General features: G+C 49.2%; 3 protein-coding genes and 1 long non-coding RNA gene across 6 annotated transcripts; 2 read left to right on the plus strand and 2 right to left on the minus strand.

The window, feature by feature from the left end:
- Nucleotides 1-170: 170 nt before the first annotated feature.
- On the minus strand, nt 171-9,313 carry FSCN3 (fascin actin-bundling protein 3). Of its 3 annotated transcripts, none has more exons than XM_033194995.1 (7): nt 8,079-8,248; nt 7,036-7,732; nt 6,583-6,701; nt 3,570-3,729; nt 2,594-2,764; nt 1,749-1,949; nt 171-525 (listed from the first exon to the last, which is right to left on the minus strand). In XM_033194995.1, the coding sequence occupies exons 2-7, from the start codon at nt 7,631-7,633 to the stop codon at nt 332-334; spliced, it is 1,443 nt and encodes a 480-aa protein (XP_033050886.1). In that variant the 5' UTR covers nt 7,634-7,732; nt 8,079-8,248; the 3' UTR covers nt 171-331. The 3 variants fall into 3 exon arrangements, with proteins under 3 accessions (XP_033050886.1, XP_033050884.1, XP_033050885.1); XM_033194993.1 differs by lacking the exon at nt 8,079-8,248 and adding an exon at nt 8,806-9,108 and having other exon boundaries at nt 173-525; XM_033194994.1 differs by lacking the exon at nt 8,079-8,248 and adding an exon at nt 8,806-9,313 and having other exon boundaries at nt 351-525; nt 1,749-1,954.
- A 1,096-nt stretch (nt 9,314-10,409) lies between these two features.
- Nucleotides 10,410-11,838, plus strand: LOC117073723. Its single transcript, XR_004433336.1, has 3 exons — nt 10,410-10,516; nt 10,641-10,828; nt 11,750-11,838. It is a non-coding gene; the product is annotated as an uncharacterized LOC117073723 (long non-coding RNA).
- Nucleotides 10,941-14,266, minus strand: ARF5 (ADP ribosylation factor 5). The gene is made up of 6 exons (XM_033194996.1): nt 14,057-14,266; nt 13,459-13,539; nt 13,025-13,134; nt 12,487-12,558; nt 11,546-11,671; nt 10,941-11,424 (listed from the first exon to the last, which is right to left on the minus strand). Exons 1-6 carry the CDS (start codon nt 14,121-14,123, stop codon nt 11,338-11,340), a joined length of 543 nt encoding a protein of 180 aa, XP_033050887.1. The 5' UTR covers nt 14,124-14,266; the 3' UTR covers nt 10,941-11,337.
- A 2,725-nt stretch (nt 14,267-16,991) lies between these two features.
- On the plus strand, nt 16,992-21,988 carry GCC1 (GRIP and coiled-coil domain containing 1). The gene is made up of 2 exons (XM_033194992.1): nt 16,992-18,451; nt 19,295-21,988. Exons 1-2 carry the CDS (start codon nt 17,420-17,422, stop codon nt 20,588-20,590), a joined length of 2,328 nt encoding a protein of 775 aa, XP_033050883.1. The 5' UTR covers nt 16,992-17,419; the 3' UTR covers nt 20,591-21,988.
- The last annotated feature ends 647 nt before the right edge of the window (nt 21,989-22,635 follow it).

Genomic DNA, 22,635 nt, shown 5'->3' on the forward strand with positions numbered 1-22,635 from the left:
GATGGGTGGGGAAGGTGGATAGACCGTGGTAGGAGGAGGTAAAGCTGCCTATACAGGCATAAGGTGTTATTACCATTATCCTGTGCCCACAGGATTAACAATCTTTCCTTTTTTATAAACCAAAAATATATTTAAAGTCATAACTGGATTCTAAACCCTTCAGGGCAATGCTGGCTACTCATGGGTTCACTGGAAAAAATCTAGCAGCTCTGGACAGGGACGGGAAGGATCAGTGGAAGAACTGCTTGCCATTTGGTCTCTCCTGGATAGAACTTAGAGCAGCCTGGGGCCTCTGTTTCAACCCTCATCCAGACCCCTACTCTATACTGAGTCAGATGCACACAAGGATCTTGGGGGTGGCCTGTTGTGATGTATTGTTGCATAAAACAGGTGTTTTGCTAAACTGGGTAGGAAGAGTTGTAACAGATATTCTTCTCTTGGATCTTGACTCTGGGGTTCCTGTTCCATTTAGTGTAGTAGTTTTTCTTGGAGGATTTGGATTTTGGTAGGTGACATCCCATTGACCTGGAGAGGAAAGAGGAAATATAAATGGTCAGCAATCAAGTTAGTCATTTGCTGATCGCTGGCTTTTAGAATACTGGGCAAGATCCCGTGGGAGGAAAGAGAATAAAGCGATTTATCCCATTCTTGATGAGGGATCCACCCTAGACATATGTGAAGTTAACTTAAAAGAAGCAGCTCTTGATTCCAGGTCTGCGTGATGTCAAAAACAAAGCACTTTGCACAATAAGTCAGGGAAGTGAGGTCCATTAGGAAGGGACAAGACCAAGAGCAACAAGGTGCCCTGAAGAGTGTGAACAGGGAATGATGGAAGGGAAGCAGCATGTTATAAAAGTAAACAGAGTGGAAATGAGATTGGATGTTAGAGATGAGATTGGATGGATGGATCTGGCAGCAGGAAATGCTTCGGGGGAGCCACAGAAGCAGTGCTTCTGGAGAAAAGCCTGGAGCCAAGCGGTGGCAATAATAATTAAGAAGGAGCAAGCATGCAAGAGGCATTGTTAAAGAAGTAGCCAAGAATTTGCAGGGTTTGATGAAGGAAGTGAAAGAAAGTGTGGAGAGATGGTGCTGAGCTCTTGAGCCTGAGCATTTGGGAGGAGGAAATGCCCAAGATGGTCCTGGGGAAGGCAGGAAAACAGGATCACCTTAGGAAGGGAAGATGAGCAGGTTGATATCAACTATGATGATTTTTAGGAACTGTCAGGATGAAGTCAAGTCAACTGTCTATCAGGAGGTTGGAGAGACATGATATTAGAGGTCAGGAGAAGGGTCGGAACTGAGGACAAATATTCAAGAATATTTGTAGTCAAGTCCAAGAGGTAGGGATAGAAAGTGCAAAGGATAGAAAGCACATCTTTTTTTTACCTACACATATGATCAAAGTCGTCCATTTTCCCTAAAAATAGAGTGAAATTCTGCATCTTAATGAAGATAGAGATGTACAAGAATACCTCACTCTGTCCCCTCCAGGCATGCTTGCAAGCCCACGAGTCAGTGTGGCATAGCAGTGGGAAACTGTCTCCCCTCTCTAGCAAGCCCAGGTTTATAAGCTCTCAAGAAATGGCACAGATTTGGAATAAATGTCTGGAGTTGATCAAATTATGGGACAGAAGTCAGCCTGGGAGTGCATTTTGGTCTTCCCATCATATGCCTCCCCACCTACCTCCCTTCTCCTCTTGCCCCATGGCTTCTGCTCCCCTAGCCCCTTACCTCTTCTTCTCCCTTACCTAAAATTCCCAGATACACTCTTTGGTAATGTCTTCGCTGTCTGCCAACAGGGTGCCGCTTTGGTCGGCTCGCATGTAGAAGCCATTGGGGGCCAGTACAGTGAGTAAGTTGCTCCCCTGAAGCTCGATACAGAAGTTGAGGGCAAACTGGCCCCAAGGGCGAAAGGTGCCAAAGGATGTTATTGACCAGAAGGATCCCCCCTGTGCTGGAGAAGGAAGAGCTCAGGTTGGTGGGCCATTCATAGGGGAGTCCTCCAGCAATCTAGCCTTGGAGGGGATTTGTGGAGGCATGCCATCCTCCCCTGGCTGCCCCATCCTGCCTGCATTGGCAGGTCCTTCTATGGAAATGCAGGAGGGCCAATAGGGATTCCACTGTTGTCTGTTTTGCCAACCCACCCTGGGGCTTTGAAGTGTGAAAACAAACAGAGATCCTGTTTTTCCTTTTTTTTTTTTTTTTTTTTGAGATGGAGTCTTGCTCTCTGCCCAGGCTGGAGTGCAGTGGCGCAATTTCGGCTTACTGCAAGCTCCACCTCTGCCATTCCTCCTGCCTCAGCCTCCCGAGTAGCTGGCACTACAGGCGCCCACCACCACACCCGACTAATTTTTTGTAATTTTAGTAGAGATGGGGTTTCACCATGTTAGCCAGGATGGTCTTGATCTCCTGACCTCATGATCCACCCGCCTCGGCCTCCCAAAGTGCTGGGATTACAGGCGTGAGCCACCGTGCCCGGCCTGTTTTTCCTTTTATAATGAGCAGGCCCTGGGTGGCAGTCCCTGAAGTCTGAGCTGGGGCTAAGGAAGGGACTAGACTGTGAACCCTCACGCGGGGAAGAGGAGCCACTCACCCTGGAAGTGGTAGATACCCTGTCGGCAGGGTAGTAGGTGAATGCAGTCGGGCTGATCCTGGTTGCACTGTATGAGGTCATGGCCCGATGAGGAGCCTACATAGCCATAACGACCTCGCAATACAAGGAAGGGGCGATTGGCAAATAAAATCCCAAATTCCTCATTTGGGCCTGAAAGAAATAGGAAGGATTATCTGGATGGGCTGCCTTTAGGTGTTTTTCCCAAATGGAAGCAGGAGGGGGGGGACACTAATTGCAGAAGGATGTGGTCAATATTTTAACATTGAATGAACACCTACTATGTGTCAGGTCTTCCACTAGGTGCTTGTGAAATGCTTGTGAGAGTACCTAGCACATGCGAAACCCAAGAAGCTTTAATATTCTTCCTTCCTTTGAGGTATGTTGATGTGTTTAATCCTTACAATTCTGTGAGGCCGCAGAGTTGTAGACAATGAAATGTCCATTTTTATAGACGACAAAACTGAGGCTCAAGGAGGTGCTTTGCTCAAGTGATGACAAAAATTCAGTGACTGAACGAGTACAGACCCAAATCTTCTGACCCCGACTCCAGTGTTTTGTTTTTTTGTTTTTGTTTTTTTCCTTTTTTGAGATGGAGTCTCACTCTATTGCTCAGGCTGGAATGCAGTGGCACGATCTTGGCTCACTGCAACCTCCACCTCCCAGGTTCAAGCGATTCTCCTGCCTCCGCCTCCTGAGTAGCTAGGATTACAGGTACGCACCACCACGTCTGGCTAGTTTTTGTATTTTCAGTAGAGATGGGGTTTCAACATGTTGGTCAGGCTGGTCTCAAACTTCTAACCTTGTGATCCACCCACCTCAGCCTCCCATAGTGCTGGGATTACAAGCGTGAGCCACCATGCCCAGCCTTCAGTACTCTTTTTAACAATCATATTCCACCTCCCTCTAAAGTTCTCCCTGACTTGGAATCATCTGGCAGGAAGGCTGCTCCACTCACCTGGAAGGGTAGCATTGGCCATCAGCAGGCCGTTGGGTGCAATGCCCAGGAAGCGCCCCCTGCAGGACTGCAGGATGATCCTGCCACAGTTCCAATGCATTCGGAAGAACGTGTCAGACTCCAGGGGGTGCCCATCAGCCATCACTGCCCTGTGGCGCCTCTGGAAAGAATGTCAGCAACAGAGATGAGGAGTAAGGACCGACAATCTCAGCTTTCTAGGAATAAAACCAGTTTTATTCGTAGACCCTCTTTCCCACATCCCACCCATCAGCCTTTTTCATGCTCCCAGAGTTGATGAGAACCCTTTTGGAAGATGTGCTGTGGCCTCAGCTCTCCCGGTTCCCCCAGTCTGTGCTGTATCCCAGAGCACAGCATAAAAACTAGGTCAGGATATCATAGGGAGAGAAATAAACCTCAGTCTTGACTCCAAAATCATTTTGAAGTAGATCATAGGCATAAAAGTGAAAGGTAAACTATGAAACATCTAGAAGAAAATGTAAGAGAAGTTCTTTGCAAGTTTGGGGTAGGCAATGATTTCTTGGGACAAGAAAAGCAGTAACCATTTTAAAAAACCAATAAACTGAACTTCACTGAAATTAAAAACTTGCTTCTTAAAATAACCATTAAACAAATAAAAAGGCAAGCCCCAGGTTGGGAGAAAACTTTTGCAATACATATATTTGGCAAAGGACTTGGATTTAGAACACATAAAGAACTCTTACAGATGGACATTTGGGTTGATTCCAAGTCTTTGCTATTGTGAATAGTGCCGCAATAAACATACGTGTGCATGTGTCTTAATAGCAGCATGATCTATAATCCTTTGGGTATATACCCAGTAGTGGGATGGCTGGGTCATATGGTACATCTAGTTCTAGATCCTTGAGGAATTGCCATACTATTTTCCATAATGGTTGAACTAGTTTACAATCCCACCAACAGTGTAAATGTGTTCCTATTTCTCCACATCCTCTCCAGCACCTGTTGTTTCCTGACTTTTTAATGATTGCCATTCTAACTGGTGTGAGATAGTATCTCATTGTGGTTTTGATTTGATCTCTTCTGATCAAATCTGATGGCCAGTGATGATGAGCATTTTTTCATGTGTCTGTTGGCTGTATGAATGTCTTCTTTTGACCATCTGTGACAGACTGGATTAAGAAAATGTGGCACATATACACCATGGAATACTATGCAGCCATAAAAAAGGATGAGTTTGCATCCTTTGTAGGGACATGGATGCAGCTGGAAACCATCATTCTTAGCAAACTATCACAAGAACAGAAAACCAAACACCGCATGTTCTCACTCATAGGTGGGAACTGAACAATGAGATCACTTGGACTCGGGAAGGGGAACATCACACATTGGGGCCTATCATAGGGAGGGGGGAGGGGGGAGGGGGGAGGGGGGAGGGATTGCATTGGCAGTTATACATGATATAAATGATGAATTGATGGGTGCTGACGAGTTGATGGGTGCAGCACACCAACATGGCACAAGTATACGTATGTAACAAACCTGTATGTTATGCACATGTACCCTAGAACTTAAAGTATAAAAAAAAAAAAAGAACTCTTACAACTCATTAATAAGACAAACAACCCAGTAACAAATAGCAAAGGATCTGAACGGATACGTCGCAGAGAAGATGTACAAATGGCCAATGAGCACATGAAAATGGGCACGGTGGCTCATGCCTGTTATCCCAGCACTTTGGGAAGCTGAGGTGGGCAGATCATGAGGTCAGGAGTTCGAGACCAGCCTGGCCAACGTAGTGAAACCCCATCTCTACTAAAAATACAAAAAATTAGCCGGGCATAGTTGTGCATGCCTATAGTCCCAGCTACTTGGGAGGTTGAGGTAGAAGAATCTCTTGAACCTGGGAGGCGGAGGTTGTGGTGAGCTGAGACTGAGCCACTGTACTCCAGTCCAGGTGACAGAGTGAGACTTTGTCTCAAAAAAAAAAAAAAAAAATTCTAAACCTTACTAATTATAAGGTAAATGTGAATTAAATCCATAAATTACACACCCACTAGAGTGGCTAAAATAGAAAAGATAGATAATCCAAAAGCCAACTTTACTGCTGGTGAGGATATGGAATTCTTAGAACCCTCACACATTATTGACAAGAATGTAAAATAGTATAGTCACTTTAGAAAACTGACATTTTCTTATAAAGTTAAGCACATATCTATTATACAACCTAGTAATTCCACTCCTACGTATTTATCCAAGATAAATGAAAATGTATGTTCACAAAAAGACTTGTACATGAATGCTTATAGCAACTTTATTCATAATAGCCCAGACTAGAAACAACCCAAGTGTTCATCAACAAGTGAATAGATAAACAAATCATGTTTATGAGCAGCATTATAGAATACCACTCGGCAATAAAAAGGAATGAACTACTGATACACGAACATTATGAACGAATCTTAAAAACATTGTGCCAAGCAGAAGAAACATATGTACCATACATACTGTATGTTTCCATTTATCAGAAATGCTAAAGTAGGTAGGCAAATCTAATTCACAGAGACAGAACACAGATCAGTGGTAGCTGGGAGAGGGAGGGTAAGGGTGGATGGAAACTGCAAAGAAGCAAGAGGAAATTCTGTGGTGTTGGAAATATTCTCTCACTTGTGATACGCTTATGGCATGGTTGCATGGATGGATACATTTGTCAAAACTGACTGAATTTTACACTTAATAGGTGTATTTTATTTATAAAACATACATAATATACATATTTGTATACAATATACATAATTTATACATATGTGTATTATATAATTTATATACATTCAAATTATAACTTAATACAGTTGATTTTTGTTTTTGTTTTTTTTAAAAAGGAGGCCCCATTGGTGATAATGAATGTTTATTGACACGTGCCTCCACAGCCCACATCATCCTCTCACCATTTGCCTTGAAAAAGGAGAAGGAAGTCTAGGCAGGGAGAGCTCAGAGCTTAAGGTTTCTCTTGCTCAGGAAGCCAAGGTCTCACCTGGGCTAGGTAGTAGCCATTGGCTGAACGAAGCTGCACAGTGGGGCTCTCACTGTCACATTCAAACTGGAACAAGGACATTGGGGTTAAGCGCTCAGAAGCAGCACGCACCTCATCATCTGCAGAGGAAGCGCATGTCAGTAAAAGCCTCACTCTCAGTCTCGGCCCCTTCTCCATGTTTTATGACTAGGGCTTCTGTCCCTCCTCTTTCCCTTCTCAACCTTCATCACTTTCTGTTGGACCATGGTAGGTCTGCAGAAGACCCAGGCAACTTTCCCCTAAACTCCATACCCATGCTTTTCTGTCCTTCTCGACGGCACAAAAGATCCCCTTGGAACACCAGTATCTTCCTTATTAGCAGACCCAAAAATCTGTGCTGATCCCAAACACATTTTCCTCTTTTCAACAGCCAGCCCTTCCTCTCTCCATCGCTGTGTTGGGCCCAGCACTTACCGTAGATGACTGAGATGAACCGCCGAGTCTTTGACCTGAGGCTCACCCAGGTTGGGCAGTGCTGTAGGATGAACCACTCCTCACCCCTCACGGGGTTGCAGCCCAGGCCCAAGAGCAGATGTGTGCCCTGTGGATATAACATGCCTCCTTCTCCATCACACAGTGCCACAAGCCCTCCAGGCCGCACTTGCATGTGAAAAGCTGTCTGTGATGAGGGTTGGGAGAATAGCCGGTCTACATGGGACAAAAAGTGGTGTGTAGAGGTCTCCAGGTGGTAGCATCCATCTCGAAAATGCAACAGGAAGCCACACTCCTCCCGGCAGGGAACTGCTGCATCCACCCAGATGCGGCCCATAGTGGGGTCAGCCCGGGCATAGCAGCGGTGGATGGGGCTGTAGAGGATCACGTGGACATGGAGGGCTGGTCGGGGGGTCCACATGTGGTAAGCCGAGAGGACCCGGGAAGTGCAAAACACGTCCTTGCCATTGGACTCCAGATAACGACCTGAAATTAGGCACTGGAGGGTCCACTTGCTGTTCCGGTGGAAACGCAACAGAAAGCACCCATGGTGGCTGGTCCTTGGGCGGCCATAACACATGGTACCATCACACTCACACAGCAGGTAGAGGCCCTGCACACTCTTTAGTCGTACCACGGCCTGTGTCTCATGCTCATTGCTCACCAGGATCTCCCAGGTCTGGAGGCATCAGGAGGGAGAGGAGGGAAATCAGTGTCACTAAGTTACCAGACCAAGAAGCCCTGCAACTGTCATGGCTGGCATCATCCTGGCACCTTCATCAGCACCAACCACCTCCCCTTCCACATCGGCCCTGGTGTCTCCTTGCTGTCAGCTCTTCCACTTTCCCACTCTCCCCTCATCAAAAGATCTCTGGGCCCTTCTACTGCTGCAGCCAGATGGCAAGATCCAAAGATAAGTTCTAGATGTCCACCTCCTTCAGCTAACAGAAGGTAAACCTCCCTCCTTTCTTAATCCCGCTCTTCAATACCTAATTTTTAAAGAAATGCTTTGGTATAAGTCTTACTTTTCTTCCTCACTGTTGTCCGCAGAGAGCACCCTTAGCCAATAACTCCATCCCCAAAGGTTGCCTTCCAGCATAGCAAGACAGAAGCAAAAGCTCTTACAGGCAGGCCCTGGCTCCAGGGATGAAGATGGGAGCACGAACAGTTCAGATGCAACTGCCTGGTTCAGCTGTGATCAACCTTGTTATAAAAGGAAGAACTTCTCCCCTGCCTCACTCTGGCACCCATCCCAGAGGTGCCTACATTCCTCTCTAGAATGAAGACCAACACTGCTAGGGCTTCTGGAGTTCCCCTTTCTCAAACCACAACCAGAACAGAAACATAGGATTTGCAATAACTCCACTGGTCCAACTTCCCCTGGATGCCCACATGTCTGCTTTCCCACCTGGGCTCTCCACTTCTCTTCTTTATGACACAACCACCGTGTGCTGGGATGGGGAATAGGGGACAGTTAGAGCAGGACAAGGCAGCGAGGGCAAGGCTGAGGCTTCTTCTTGTGGAATAAGTTGAGAGGTGGGAGATGGGGCAATGGGGTCTGTAAACAAAAGCCTGGAGTAGAAAAGTCTCAGGGCTGGAGATGGCAGAACCTAGGAAAGTGATTAGGTTGAGAGTACATCCCACTTTCATATACAGGCAAGTGCATACACACACACACACACACACACACACACACACACACACAGCTTGGCCACTCAGAAAACTGGTTCCAGTATAGGTTTGCTTTGTCACCTGTCTCCTGCCCAAACTCTTCGCAGTTGCAGTAACTGTATTCTTGCATGCCTCAAAGGTGAGGTAGGTTCCTGCCCAGCTGATGAGCCCAACCCTTAGGTCCTCAGCCTTGGGATGTCTGTGTATCCACTCCATCTCATCCATGGGGCTGACACCACAGGTGATGACTCCGTCTGGCCCAGCCCTCCCCCAAGTAGTGAGGTTCCACAGGCCATAGGGCCTGTAGTACCGACCAGATGTTCCCAGAGAGAACTTCCCAGGCAGAGGCTGGCCTGGGGCCCAGCACCTCTGTGACACGGGAGCATTGTGACTGTGAGGGCAGCCTCTTATCCCACCGTAGTGGGGAAAGGGCCCTTGCCCGGCAGCATTAATCCATGGCCTAGAGGAGGTGGGTCCAGAGCCTCTGGTGTTTGCCTTCCTATTCCCCTCTGGGCACTGAGGTAGGCTGAGCTGAGACCAGGATCCGGAACTTCAACCTGTGAATTTAGGCAAGTTTTCCCCTTTCTTTACCTCTGTTTCTCATTCTAATAACAGGATAGAAATCAGCCTCTTTCCTCCCAAGGAAGTGGGTTCTGCCTGGCTCCCTTGCAGCTCAGGTATGTTGTTAAGTTCAAGATATCCAAGAAAAATCTATCAACTTTTATGGCCCTTAAGAGGATGAGGTCAAAATGTTCCAGATGTTGCTTTGCAGGGAGTATGAGGAAACCCTAGTTAATCAGCTGACATCAAATAACTCATATTCATCATGAAGGCTGGCTCAGGACCTGGGTAAGGAGAAGCGCATAGGTGGAGAGAGCAGCAAGCAGCCCTCCTCAACCCCAGCTGCTCTGCTGGTGGGTAGGACAGCTGGCTGGGCAGACAGTCAGAGCTCCTGCAAGGATATCTTTCCCCTTCAAAGAATCTCTGAGTTATAGTCTCTTGGACTCACTTCCTGTAAAGCTTGAGGAGAAAACCCAGCTCAGAACCTGGAAAACGTGACATGAAGGAAAAAGTGACATGAAAGAAAAAGAAAGGCAAAAAGAAGTGATGATTTCTGCCTAAGCCTGGCTAGGATCCAAGGAAAAATGGGCAGTCAATCACACTTGGGGAATAGGCCACTCTATTGGTTCGTTTTTTTGAGACAGGGTCTTGCTCTGCTAGCTAGGTTGGAGTGCATCTCAGTTGGCCGCAGCCTTGATCTCCCAAGCTCAAGCGATCCTCCCACCTCAGCCTCCCAAAGTGCTAGAATTACAGGCATGAGCCACAGTGCCCAGCCACCCCTGGTTCCTTACACCTGCTTTCCTATTTCCCATAGGTGGGGTCTTCCCAAGTAGCAAGAATCTCTGTGGCGAGCAGCAAGGAACTACAAGCCCTAGACCCCACCAATGTTTTATAAAATAAGGATAATAGACTATTAGTGGCAGAATCCTCTGGGTAATTTTATTTTTTATTTTTTTGAGATGGAGTCTTGCTCTGTCACCCTGGAGTGTAGTGGTGTGATCTCAACTCACTGCAAGCTCTGCCTCCAGGTTCACGCCATTCTCCTGCCTCAGCCTCCCGAGTAGCTGGGACTACAGGCACCCACCACCGCGCCCGGCTAATGTTTTGTATTTTTTTTTTAATAGAGACGGAGTTTCACTGTGGTCTCAATCTTCTGACCTCATGATCCACCTGCCTCAGCCTCCCAGTGCTGGGATTACAGGCGTGAGCCACCGCGCCTGGCTTCCTCTGGGTAATTTTAAAGATGCATATTGTTGGGCATCAGACTAGTCCTGACGAATCACATTTTCTGAAATGTACCTCAGGATTCGCATTATTAATGCACATTCTCTCCCCCTCTAATTTTAATGTGCAAGGCAAACATTAAGAACTGCTCTAAGTAGCTACGAGAACAACAGGAAGAGTTATGTGGTTCCTGGAACTATGAAGGGAGATCCTGTAATCTTCAGCAAAGGGTCCTTGGAGCTGGGAAGGAATGAGGCTTCCACCACTGGAAACCCTACAGTATTTCCAGCTCAATAAGGAGGGAGAAGCTGAGCTGAAGGTATGTGTGGGTGGGGTTGCCCTGCAGCCTTAGCTGCTTTGATCCTCTCCCATGTTGTCTCTTGGTACCCAGTAACCCAGCCTCCCCGTTGCAGGCTATAGACAACACCGTGTACAAACCACAGCAAATTTATTACTCAAGATCCAGTGCCACATTATAGCACCACCCGGAACCCTCACCTTCCCCCCCAACCTGGCCCCTAGAGTACACCCAAAACAGAAAAAAAAGGAAACCCAGATCCCTGCTCCTCCTCTGGAAGAGGGGGCCTTGGCCAGGAAGCCCCTTCCATAGGTCCCAGCAGGCAAGAGAGTGGACCCCTCTGTGCCCAGAGAGCAAGGCTCCAGGCTCCAACAACAGAGAGAACATGCAGGCAGGAGCAGGAGCAGAGGCCTGTGGCTGTGGGGGAGGAAGAGTGGGAGGAAAGGGCACTGCCTGAGGAGTCCGGGAGTCTGGTCATCCCGGGGATGCACGCAGGAGCTTCCGGGCATCAGGGGCCTGCCCCTGGCTGGTTAGCGCTTTGACAGCTCGTGGGACAGCCAGTCCAGACCATCATAGAGACCTGTGCCTTGGGTGGCACAGGTGGCCTGGACATACCACTGTGGAGAAAAGGAAAGAAAGAGGTCAGCAACCAGGAACAAAAGGGCCTTTGTATCCCTGTCCCAGCCTGTGGCTTCCCTAAAGAGGAAGGATTCAGCACCAGGTGGGCAGGACCCTTACCGTGCGGCTGCGCAAGTGCTGTAGCCCCAGCTTGTCAGTCAGCTCGCTCACGGGCATGGCGTTGGGCATGTCTTGCTTGTTGGCAAATACCAGCAGCACTGCATCCCGCAGCTCGTCCTCCTGCAGCTGAGAGGGGAGAAGAGAAGGTGGGACCCAGGCTGCGTCTTCTTTACTGTGTTGGGGAATTCCCTCTCTACCTCCTAGGCTCTTGATTGGAAAAAAAAATATTGTGTAGTCTGCCACTGAAGACAAGACATAGTTGTAAATGAGCTTGAGGTGACCTGAGCCATAAGTCCAGAAAAGAAAGACCTTTTCCTAATTTGAGTACTTGCCTAGGCAAAATGACAACATTTCCAAATGGAAAAGGTAAGAATGTAAAATGTTTCTTTACCACATATAAGTCCCATCTCCCCTGCAACTTCTCAGACTCAGATGTAAAGACATGAGAATGTGGCCGGGTGTGGTGGCTCACGCCTGTAATCCCAGCACTTTGGGAGGCTGGGGCAGGTGGATCACCTGAGGTTGGGAGTTCGAGACCAGCCCGGCCAACATGGTGAAACTCCATCTCTACTAAAAATACAAAAATTAGCTGGGCATGGCAGAAGGTGCCCGTAATCCCAGCTACTTGGGAGGCTGAGGCAGGAGAATCGCTTGAACCCGGGAGGCGGAGGTTGCAGTGAGCCGAGATTGTGCCTTTGCACTCCAGCTGGGCAACAAGAGCAAAACTCCATCTCAAAAAAAAAAAAAAAAAGACACGAGAATGCACAGAAAAAGTCAGTCCCATCCAAAACAGGGTGAGAGACACAATGTGTCTGTCCATAAAGAAAATCTTGTATTTCTGGTCTTCAATGCTTGTTGGGGGCTCCCTGACTTCTATAGCACTAGAGAGATCACTCTGTCCCCAACCTGAGGGTTCAGTTCCCAGCGCTCTGGGTACTCACCATCTTCTGGAGTTCATCAGCAGATTCTTGGACCCGCTCCCGGTCATTACTGTCCACCACAAAGATGAGGCCCTGGGCAAGGAGGAAGAAAGGAGAAGCAATCACTCCCGCCTGGGACAGACTGTAGTGTGGCCCTTTCTCTTTTCTTGCCATCTGTAATTGTGTCAATCCTTCTCATCTAGTAAATGCTACAGAAGTTTACAGAACTCCATAGAAGCTCTACAGAAGTCCCAGCACAAACTAGAGACTCCACTGCAAAGAAGTAGTAGTTTATCTAAAGAAGTGCAAGGAAATAAAGACATGTGATGAGGGCTAAATCAGGCAGCCTGGCCCCAGAATCCTGCTTCTAAAGAGAAGTTCAAGCTGGGGAAGACTAAGGTGAGTTCTGAAGAGTGAGTAGAGGGTAATCAAACAGAGGGGGTAGAAGCGGGGAAGGGTTTTTTCCATGGCCTGCGGGCCCAGCCCAGGCCAACAATTCTGTTCTCCCAGCCCTAACACCTTTTCCCGTGGGGTTAGAGAGCCCCTCCCAACAGTCCACCTGAGTGTTCTGGAAGTAGTGCCGCCACAGAGGTCGAATCTTGTCCTGGCCTCCCACGTCCCAGACTGTGAAACAGATGTTCTTATATTCCACTGTTTCTACATTGAAGCCTGCAGATAATTGGGAAAAAAAAATATGAGAAAAACTCCTGAAAGGAAGGAACTCACTGAAACTACTTAGATCTCAGCAGGGACACAAAACCAGAAGGCAATGATCAAGGCCCAAGGGAACAGAACCCTAGAACTGCCGGTCAACAGGGCGGGGCTAGGTCACATCCACCCCGCCTCCGGTATCCACGTAGAGATACCCTGACCCACTTCTCAAATAGCTGTATCTGGTGTCAGGGTCAGCTCCAGAAAAGTGGCAGAACTGGGAGCAGACCCCGAGAGGGCCCGCCTCGGCGCTCCCGCTCCCTGCTTCGTCCCCGGGCTCACCTATGGTTGGGATGGTGGTGACAATCTCCCCCAACTTCAGTTTGTACAGGATTGTGGTCTTGCCAGCCGCATCCAAGCCAACTGCAACGGAGAGGGGCACAGGGATGGAGATGGGAGCGAGGGAGCCCCCTAGAGACGAGGGAAAATGAGAGGCCACAACAGCTGATGGTGACGGGGGCGGAGAGCGGGAGCGCCTCCAGGTGCGCGTCGTTATCTACCTTCGGGGCCTGGAGGGCAGTCGGGTGGCGTGAGCCAACTCCAAAGAGGGCGCGGCGCGGGAGAGGGCTGGGAGGCAAGGGGCACGGGGGGTAGGCCGCGCTCCTTTTAAAAGTCGTCTCCAAGGGCGGAATCCTCCCTTCTTATCAGCCGGGCAGGGGCGGAGGGAGCTTCACCCCACCCAGGCCCGCAGCTCCGGGTGTCAGGCCCCGGGGTCGGCGCTGCAGACCGGGACCCGCCCGAGAGCAGAGGCCCCGGGGCGTTAGGAGGTGGGTGACTCGGGGCCAGAGACCCAGGTGAGCGGGGCTGGAGGGACGCGGGGGCGGAAGGGCTGCGCCGGGGCCGGCGCCCCAGTCCGGGCCGCGCGCTCGATCTGCCTCACCCATGAGAATCCGCATCTGCTTCTTCCCGAAGATCCGCGAAAAGAGCGCGGACACGGTGAGGCCCATGGCGGGGCCCGGGGAGGGGGCGCGGGCACCGACGCGGGGTGCGGGCTGGAACTGGCCGGCCGCGGGGGGATGGGGCGCAGCAGCAGCAGGAGGAGGCTCCGCCACCGCCTCCGCGCGTCGCTGCCCTCCCGACGTCACCGCGGGCCCGCCCCCACCCGGGCCCCGCCCCCGGCTCTGGGCCCCGCCCCACCCCACCCCAGCTCTGGCTCCTGGCGAAGCCGAAACTGCGCTAGTAGCCGCCTCTGGCCTGGGTCCCGCGCCGCCGTTATTTGGGAACGGGTCTGGGTCTCCAACGCGCCTGTCAGGCCTGTGGCCGCCAAACCGGCAGCCCGAGCGCGGCTGAGGAAAGGCTTCATCGCTCCGCATCGGCCTCTCCCCTCATTTTCAGTGGCCGGCCGCTGGGGTTTGGTTTGTGGCGTCCAGGCCTCTAGGGCCCCGGTTTTAGCTCTTGGGAACCAGTAGCCTGAACGTGCGCACCACTCTTCTTTGGGGAGCGGAAGCTGCGCTTAGGGGTCTTGGTCCTCCCTTTACCGCCTCATCTTCCACTGAGGGTCTTGCGCGTAGGAGGTGGTCGTGTGAGGAGTGCGCCGGAGGTAGGGGTAGGTGCCCAAGTGCTAGCTAGCTTCCATGGTTCCTCAAAACGCCTACTTCATAATTCCCCATCAGCAGAACCAGTGTAAGATTCCCGGCCTTGGGCGGCGTGGTCGCAGACCCGCTCCTGGGCTGTTGGAGAAGTCCACCTTCGCTTAGATCGCCCTGCGGGCCCCGCCTCTCAGTCCAGGCGCTGGCCGCTTTGCTGAAGTTCCTCACTTTGCCACAGACTGGTGGACCTGGCTTATTCTTGCACACCCATTCAGGATTTTGTGAGAATCTTGACTCCCTAGACCCAAAGAGCTTCACATGTCATTTCCCTGCCTCGTTTTAGCATCTGAGAGGAAAACAGCAAAATAGGAATGAAATTCTTCTGCGGTGGAGACTGGCTCAATGCCATGCATTTAATATAGGCCTAACAAATGCTTGTTCAGTTGAACTGGACTGATAGATTCTCAATGGAGCAAGGGCAGGTGTTATGCCTACTCTGGGTTCCCAGTGGGCTTCTAGGATCAATTGTTTATGGACTCGAGGTAAACTGAGCTGGGAATAAAAAAACCTTCACTCATTCATTTGCTTCTTCAGCAGATATTTACTGAGCATCCACCACATGCCAGCACGTGGTTTCAGGCTTTAGTTCAAATCTTAATTCTGCCATTTCTTGAGGATTTGGTTTCAACACTCCTCATAACTCTTCTGTTATTTTGTCATCTATAAAAGGAGACTTGTTCTAACTTAAGGGGTTATGGTGAGTATTAAAATGATGAGATAATGTTGACTGAGTGTTATGTATAATACAGCTTGATGTTATTTGGGCCACTGAGAAACGGGGTCTGAACAGACCTCCAGGTCCTGCCCCATCCTGACCTGCAAAGTCTGTACCGAGGACAGACTTTGGGAAACAGATAGGAGTGAGTGCATGACTTTCCTTTTTTTTCTTCAGTCATAGATTTGCATCCCTAAGAAGGCTTTTATGAGGCTGAAGAGTACATTTTAGAGAGTTGCAATATAATAACAGAACTAGTGTTCACCAAGTTAGATCAATTCTACATTTAGCTCTTTTATCAGCCTCTTTATTTCCATCTCTGTTGTCACTACCTTCTCTTTCCCCATGACGGAAAGAGTCTCCTCACAGGTCTCCTGCCCCTTGTTCCCTCCAACATGTCATACAAGTCTTGATGACATCCCACTGAAATCCATTTAGGGCCTTACTATATAACCCAAGATAAAATTTAAATGCTGTAAGTTGGGCCCCTACCTATTGTGCCAGCCCCTCTGTTGTCATCTTCACATACCCTAAGCTACTGAATGCTTTCTGGGTGAGTCAAACTCTGATACCCTACAGGTCTTTGCATTTTTTCCACCTGCCTGGAATGCTAGTTTCCCTGATCTCTGGTTAGGTGGACAATCAGGACTCATTCTTAAAATCCCAAAGTATTATTCCCAAGAGCCTTCTATGCCTCACCTAGACAGGCCTCTTTCCTCTTAACTTTCATGCCACTTTGAATATACTCAGACATACTGGTGTGATAGCAGGACATATCTGTGTATCTGGTTCCTCACTAGATTGTGAGCTCCCTGAGGGCAAGGTTGTGTCTCTTAATGGTGTTACCATCTGGCACAGCACGTGATATGTTGAGAATCAGACTGATTAGGATAGAACTCCTAAACTTACTAGCTGTGTGACTTTGGGCATGTAACGTATAACCTTTCTGCCTCATGTTTTCATATCTGTAAAACATTGCTAATGAGTATAGTGCTTACAAGATTTATTGTAAAGACTAAATAGCAAAACTCTTGTGAGCTTCTGGTATATAGCTGGCACTCAGGATAGACATGGCTATAGAGTGCCATCCACAAAGATTTGTTGAATCAACTCAGCAGAACTAAGGAAGGGTACTGTTACGCTGTATGCCTACTAGGTACCAAGCACTGTGCTAGAGAGGAGTGCAGTTTTCGTGGTCTAAATGGGAGTCTTAATTGTTGCCTTTTACGCATATGGGTCCTGAGCTCCCAAATCGTTGGATGCGTGGTTCACCTGGGTGTTTGTTAAGAACGCAGTGCGACGTTGCCCTCTGTCGCTCGCTGATCGTAGCCCGAGGTCAAGCTTGGGCGCCCTCACAAAACCAGTACCACTCTGGTGTCTTCGACTTTGCTGCCTTCACCCTTCCCAAGCCTCTTCTTTGCCGCTCGCGGCCCCACTGATTTCTCAACAGGCCGACGTGGCCCCGCCTACTTCGCGCCCACTGTGGGCGGAGCCTGCGGAGCCTCGCTGACGTCACTTCCAGCGGACACGGAAGCGCGGTTGTCAGCAGGCAGATGTAGTTAGGAAGTCGTGATGGGACCGCGCTCAGCGTAAGCTTCTGGCCGACGTGGGCCGAGGGGGCCGGCCCGGGCTGCGGTGGCCCAGACGAGCGGAGAGTGCGGAGCGGCTTCTGGGCCAGCGCTAACGAGCCCTGGCAGTGCGCGCGCCTCTGGTGCCAGTGTCGCTCCGCCTCCGGGGTAGAATCCGCCGCAGCCCTCTGGGCCTGGGACCCGGCGGCCGCTTTCTCCAGTCCGTCCCGCCGATCCGCATTAGGTCCGGGATAACTGGGTGGAGCCGCCGGACAGCCCGCTCGCTGTTTTTTTAAGTGCCCCTCTGCGTCTTCGCGGCCCTCTCCCGTTCTGCCGGAAAGCTGACGTGGGGCAATCCGTTCAGAACCTCCATGGAGAAGTTTGGGATGAATTTCGGAGGCGGCCCGAGCAAGAAAGACTTGCTGGAGACTATAGAGACGCAGAAGAAGCAGCTTCTCCAGTATCAGGCACGGCTCAAGGATGTGGTCCGTGCCTATAAAAGTCTGCTGAAGGAGAAAGAGGCGCTAGAGGCCAGCATCAAGGTGCTGTCGGTATCCCACGAGGCAGATGTGGGTCTCACAGATGTCCAGCTTCCAGGCCTCACCTGTCCTGACTCTGTGGATGACCGGTGCTCCACTCACAGCGAAGATAGCACTGGGACCGCCACTAGCTTGGATACTGCGGCCAGTCTCACCAGCACCAAGGGTGAGTTTGGGGTGGAAGATGACAGACCGTCCCGGGGACCACCACCTCCAAAGTCCGAAGAGGCCAGTGGGTCCGAAAGTGGCGTTAGCAGTAGCAGTGGGGATGGGCCATTTGCAGGTGGGGAGGTGGACAAAAGACTGCACCAGCTGAAGACTCAGTTGGCTACTTTGACCAGTTCTTTGGCCACAGTCACTCAGGAGAAGTCCCGCATGGAGGCTTCTTACCTGGCTGACAAAAAGAAGATGAAACAGGACTTAGAGGATGCCAGTAACAAGGCGGAGGAGGAGAGGGCCCGCCTGGAGGGAGAATTGAAGGGGCTGCAGGAGCAAATAGCAGAAACCAAAGCCCGACTTATCACGCAGCAGCATGATCGGGCCCAAGAGCAGAGTGACCATGCCGTGATGCTGCGTGAGCTCCAGAAGCTGCTGCAGGAGGAGAGGACCCAGCGCCAGGACTTGGAGCTTAGGTTAGAAGAGACCCGAGAAGCCCTGGCAGGACGAGCATATGCAGCTGAACAAATGGAAGGATTTGAACTGCAGACCAAGCAGCTGACCCGTGAGGTGGAGGAGCTGAAAAGTGAACTGCAGGTCATTCGAGATGAGAAGAATCAGCCAGACCCCCAGCTGCAAGAACTTCAGGAAGAGGCTGCCCGCCTTAAGAGCCATTTCCAGGCTCAGTTACAGCAGGAAATGAGAAAGGTAGTTATCCACATCTCTTTCAAACATCAGTCATTGACCTGAAGTGAGAACTATTAGGGTTTTTTTCCTCCTTTGCTAGTTAGAGCTAAGTGTCTACAGTGTCATTTTTGATGCTACCTGAGAAGTTCCACTAGAGAACCTGGGAAGTCCTGTTCTATGTGGTGTTGACCTGTGTGCTTCCAGGAGGATGTGGAGCTTCTCAGTGGAGACTGGGTGGAAGCCAGACAGCTCTGCACTTCTGGGCATTGGCATCTTACCAGCTGTGCTCTATGAATATAGAGTATAGCAGCAGCTGTACAGTAAAAGGTAGTGTGTCTTCTGTTGGTATGTGCCTCTAGGGAGGATGGCTGAAGGCAAAGGGGATTTTCTCCGAAGTAACCTCTTGTCATTGCCTTTACTCAAGATTTGCCTGTTTTGGAGAAGTGCTATACCAGAACAGGTATTGAAAGGGTGCCTCCTTTCAATGTGGAGAGGGAAATCAAGCTCAGTTTTGAACTTCCAGGAATATTGGATAAGGAAAAGAATGTTGTATGATTTCTTAATAGGATTTGAGGAAGCACCAGAAAAACAACAGTAACACACATTATATGTGAGTTGGGTGGAAAGCAGAACAATAGCAGGTATACCAAGGTGCTTAATATTGTTCAGTATAATATGTGTTTTGCAGAACCCAAGCAGGTAATAGGAACTTTTGTTAGCTCCAGAATCAACTGAAAAATCCCTAGTTCACATTCTTGCCAGGCCATCCCAAACCTGTGACCCTTTTGCTCCCCTCTCCTGGTTTCATGAAGTTTGCCATGGGGCTTTTGTGGATGCATTTTTGTCTGTTCCCTTGTTTTCCAGACAGCTCTTGCAGAGGATCAACTCCGCCAGCAATCTCAGGTGGAAGAACAGAGGGTGGCAGCCCTGGAAAATCAAATATCTGAGGTGTCTGAGCTGCTAGGCACCTACGAGAAAGCCAAGCAGAAGGACCAGCTGGCCATTCAGAAGCTGAAGGAGCGCATTCTGCAGCTGGACCTGGAGAACAAGACACTGGCTCTAGCAGCCTCCAGCAGGTCCCCTTTAGACAGCCATGGAGAGGAGTCCAGTCTGGATGTCAATGTCCTGAAGGATAAGATGGAGAAGCTGAAGAGGTTGCTGCAAGTTGCAGCCAGGAAAAGCCAGGTGACCCTGGATATGGAGAAGCTTTGTGACCCGGAGATAATGCCTAGCTCGGAGGCTGCTGATGGGGAGAAGGCTACTGCACTCTATTACCAACAGGAGCTGAAACAGCTGAAGGAAGAGTTTGAGAGGTACAAGATGAGGGCCCAGGTCGTCCTCAAAAGCAAGAATACCAAAGATGGTAACCTGGGAAGGGAACTGGAGGCAGCCCAGGAACAGCTTGCAGAGCTGAAGGAGAAGTATATCTCCCTGCGGCTCTTCTGTGAGGAGCTGGAACAACAACACCAGCAGGAGGCTGAAGACTGGAAGCAGGAACTGGCCCGGCTGCAGCAGCTCCACCGGCAGGAGCTGGAGCGGTGCCAGCTGGACTTCAGGGACCGTACACTGAAACTGGAGGAGGAGCTGCACAAGCAGCGGGATCGTGCCCTGGCTGTTCTCACTGAGAAGGACTTGGAACTGGAGCAACTGCGTTCTGTGGCCTTGGCCTCTGGGCTGCCAGGACGCAGAAGTCCTGTGGGTGGTGGTGGTCCTGGGGACGCAGCTGACACATCATCCCCTGATAGCCTGACCCAAGCATTACAACTTGCAGCGGCCAATGAACCCACTTTCTTTCTGTATGCTGAGCAGCTGGCCCGCAAGGAGGTGGAGATCACATCACTGCGGAAGCAGAAGCACAGGCTGGAGGTCGAGGTACATCAGCTGCAGGATCGGCTACTGGAGGAGGGTGAACGGCATCGCGAGGAGGTTGCAACCCTGCAAAGCCACATCGAAAAGAACATCAGGGACCAGAGCAGGGAGGGAGCCAATCTGGAGTACCTCAAGAACATCATCTACCGCTTCCTAACCTTACCTGACTCCCTGGGCCGCCAGCAGACTCTCACAGCCATACTGACTATCTTGCACTTCAGTCCGGAGGAGAAACAAGTGATAATGCGACTCCCAGCCAGTGCCAGCTGGTGGCCTTCTGGCAAGAGATGATGCCGTTTTCATGAACTCCTGGAATTTCTGTGCCTCTTTTATGTGGGAAAGGGCAGGTTCTGGTTTCTGCTGCCTCTTCTCTTACATTATCATTTATTTCTTCACTGTGTTGAGCTGGGAGGAGTCTTTAATGTGGGATGGGATTTTCTGCCAAATGCCATTAATGCTGCTTTATCCTTAGGCCCTAGAGATAACTGAAAGTGCTGGGGCAGTATCTTCTGATGGTGTGCATGTGAGGAGAAGATGAGGTTAGGACTGAGAAGTGCAAAAGTTGGAACAGTGGTAAGGCTGTTTTAAAATAAGATGTTTTGTTTTAATAATATGCTCCTGGCACAAAGCTAGGAGTAAATGTGACTCCAAAGGGAGTTCAGTTAATCTCTGAAATGCACAAAACCCAGCTATTTTCTCCCTGTCATCATAATCTGAGTCTGGCCCATTGCTGCCCCAATTCTCTGGGGACATAGAGCCAGGCTGGAAAGGGACCAGGAAGTTTGAAATAGTGCCACATCATCCACTAGTCCCAAGGGCTAAGGAATAGTGAGTTTATTCTGAAAGGAACTGGGAAGCTTAATCTAGTTAGTGCCTGGGAATGACCTACGCAATCACACTGCTTATGACCGTCCTAGAGAGGGCCCTGAGCACCAGCTTGATCTTAGGGTGTTCCTGAGTAACCTGCTTTTGGCCTGGATAGGGTTAAAATAGACCTCTCTTGCCTATCCCTGCCTTCACCTGTCTGCCTGAGGTTGGCCTGAGATTGTGAGTCAACAACTTTGCTATCTTTTCCTCAGTGTTGAACTTTCATTAAGAAATAAAGTCCTAGCTTTTTACAGAGAGGGTTCCAAATGGTGAACATTCATCCTGCCTGGATAAAAGGAATTAGCGCAGAGATTGGCCTCTAGCTTTTCTGCTTTTGTAGGGACAAAAGCAGCAAAAGGGGAAAACTTGCTGCAGAAAATTCCGAAAGGTTGCTATAGCTGTCAAACAGGGGAGTGATAAAGATCAGCTAAAGTTGGGTTGGGGTGCTTTCTGCCCAGTGGGTCTTGGCATAAGTAGATTAATCCTGCTCTTATAAGGAAAGGCAGCTTATTCAGGCAGTCTGGAAAGGGGGTTCTCAGAAAACTCAGTTTCTCTGTTCTTTCTTTTCTCTCATCTACTCTTACTGGTTATAGAGGTTTTTAGACTCTAAAGACCAATGTTTGGCCACTAACTAGACTAATATGTATCTTTCTGTGATTTCGTCATAGAGGTCTGTTTTGTGAGGGTTTGGGGTGCAGAAAACTTTGATTAAATCTTCTTAATGGGAGGCTGGGTGACCTGGATTATCTATAGTGAGCAGACGTAAATGGAACAGAAGTTTATGTGTCCAAATGATGGAATCATTAAACCTGAGTGACTTGACCTGTGTGGTTCCTTAATGGTACCTATATATCTAGACAAAAATAGATTGTGAATGTAAATGGTGAATGAAAAGGATGGAAATAATGTTTTCATATGTTAATCCATGAGCTTGAATCCAGGGAGGAATACCTCAGTGCTTTAACCGTCTTAGTTATAACACGTGTTTCTTAGCCTGGAATTGTGTGTGTATGTGTTTGTGTGTGACCACCTATGCTGGAAAATGCTTTCTTATGGGTTTAGTGGGCAGGCTTAAAACTTCCATTATTACACTTCAAACTCTATAAATAATCTGTTTATGAATGCTTTATTATCCTTAAAATCAGGATTCATAGTATCCTGAAAAAGTGTCTCAGGACATCAAGCTAAACTAAAAAATAGTAATAAACTTGCTTAATTTTCTTACCTTATTCTCTCTAAATGTAGGATGTCTTGTAATTGTTATTTCTAGGTAGCTGTGGACAGAGTAGAAAGATCCATAGTCACCGTTGCTTTCCTAGGACTAATAATCACTGTGCTTTTGACTTTTGAGAAGATACCAACAGGAAAAGAAGCAAATCAATTTCTGATTAATACTTTTAAGAATCTGGAGATACCTGAAGCTGTGAGGGCTCCCAGCTGAAATGAAAAGACTCTCTTCCTACCCTTGA

Source organism: Trachypithecus francoisi, unplaced genomic scaffold, assembly GCF_009764315.1.
Source record: "Trachypithecus francoisi isolate TF-2019V2 unplaced genomic scaffold, Tfra_2.0 Lachesis_group4, whole genome shotgun sequence".
Lineage (NCBI taxonomy): Eukaryota > Metazoa > Chordata > Mammalia > Primates > Cercopithecidae > Trachypithecus > Trachypithecus francoisi.

What these genes read in the sequence shown, in the direction of transcription:
- FSCN3 (XM_033194993.1), bottom strand. Translation starts at nt 8,949, where the DNA reads ATGGATGAGATGGAGTGGATACACAGACATCCCAAGGCTGAGGACCTA. An exon ending in AGAGTTTGGGCAGGAGACAG is followed by an intron (nt 7,733 to 8,805) that starts GTGACAAAGCAA and finishes TGATGCCTCCAG; the next exon opens with ACCTGGGAGATCCTGGTGAG. An exon ending in GTTCATCTCAGTCATCTACG is followed by an intron (nt 6,702 to 7,035) that starts GTAAGTGCTGGG and finishes CTTCCTCTGCAG; the next exon opens with ATGATGAGGTGCGTGCTGCT.
- ARF5 (XM_033194996.1), bottom strand. Translation starts at nt 14,123, where the DNA reads ATGGGCCTCACCGTGTCCGCGCTCTTTTCGCGGATCTTCGGGAAGAAG. An exon ending in CACCACCATCCCAACCATAG is followed by an intron (nt 13,135 to 13,458) that starts GTGAGCCCGGGG and finishes AATTATCTGCAG; the next exon opens with GCTTCAATGTAGAAACAGTG. An exon ending in AGCACTTGCGCAGCCGCACG is followed by an intron (nt 11,425 to 11,545) that starts GTAAGGGTCCTG and finishes TTTTCTCCACAG; the next exon opens with TGGTATGTCCAGGCCACCTG.
- GCC1 (XM_033194992.1), top strand. Translation starts at nt 17,420, where the DNA reads ATGGAGAAGTTTGGGATGAATTTCGGAGGCGGCCCGAGCAAGAAAGAC. An exon ending in TACAGCAGGAAATGAGAAAG is followed by an intron (nt 18,452 to 19,294) that starts GTAGTTATCCAC and finishes CTTGTTTTCCAG; the next exon opens with ACAGCTCTTGCAGAGGATCA.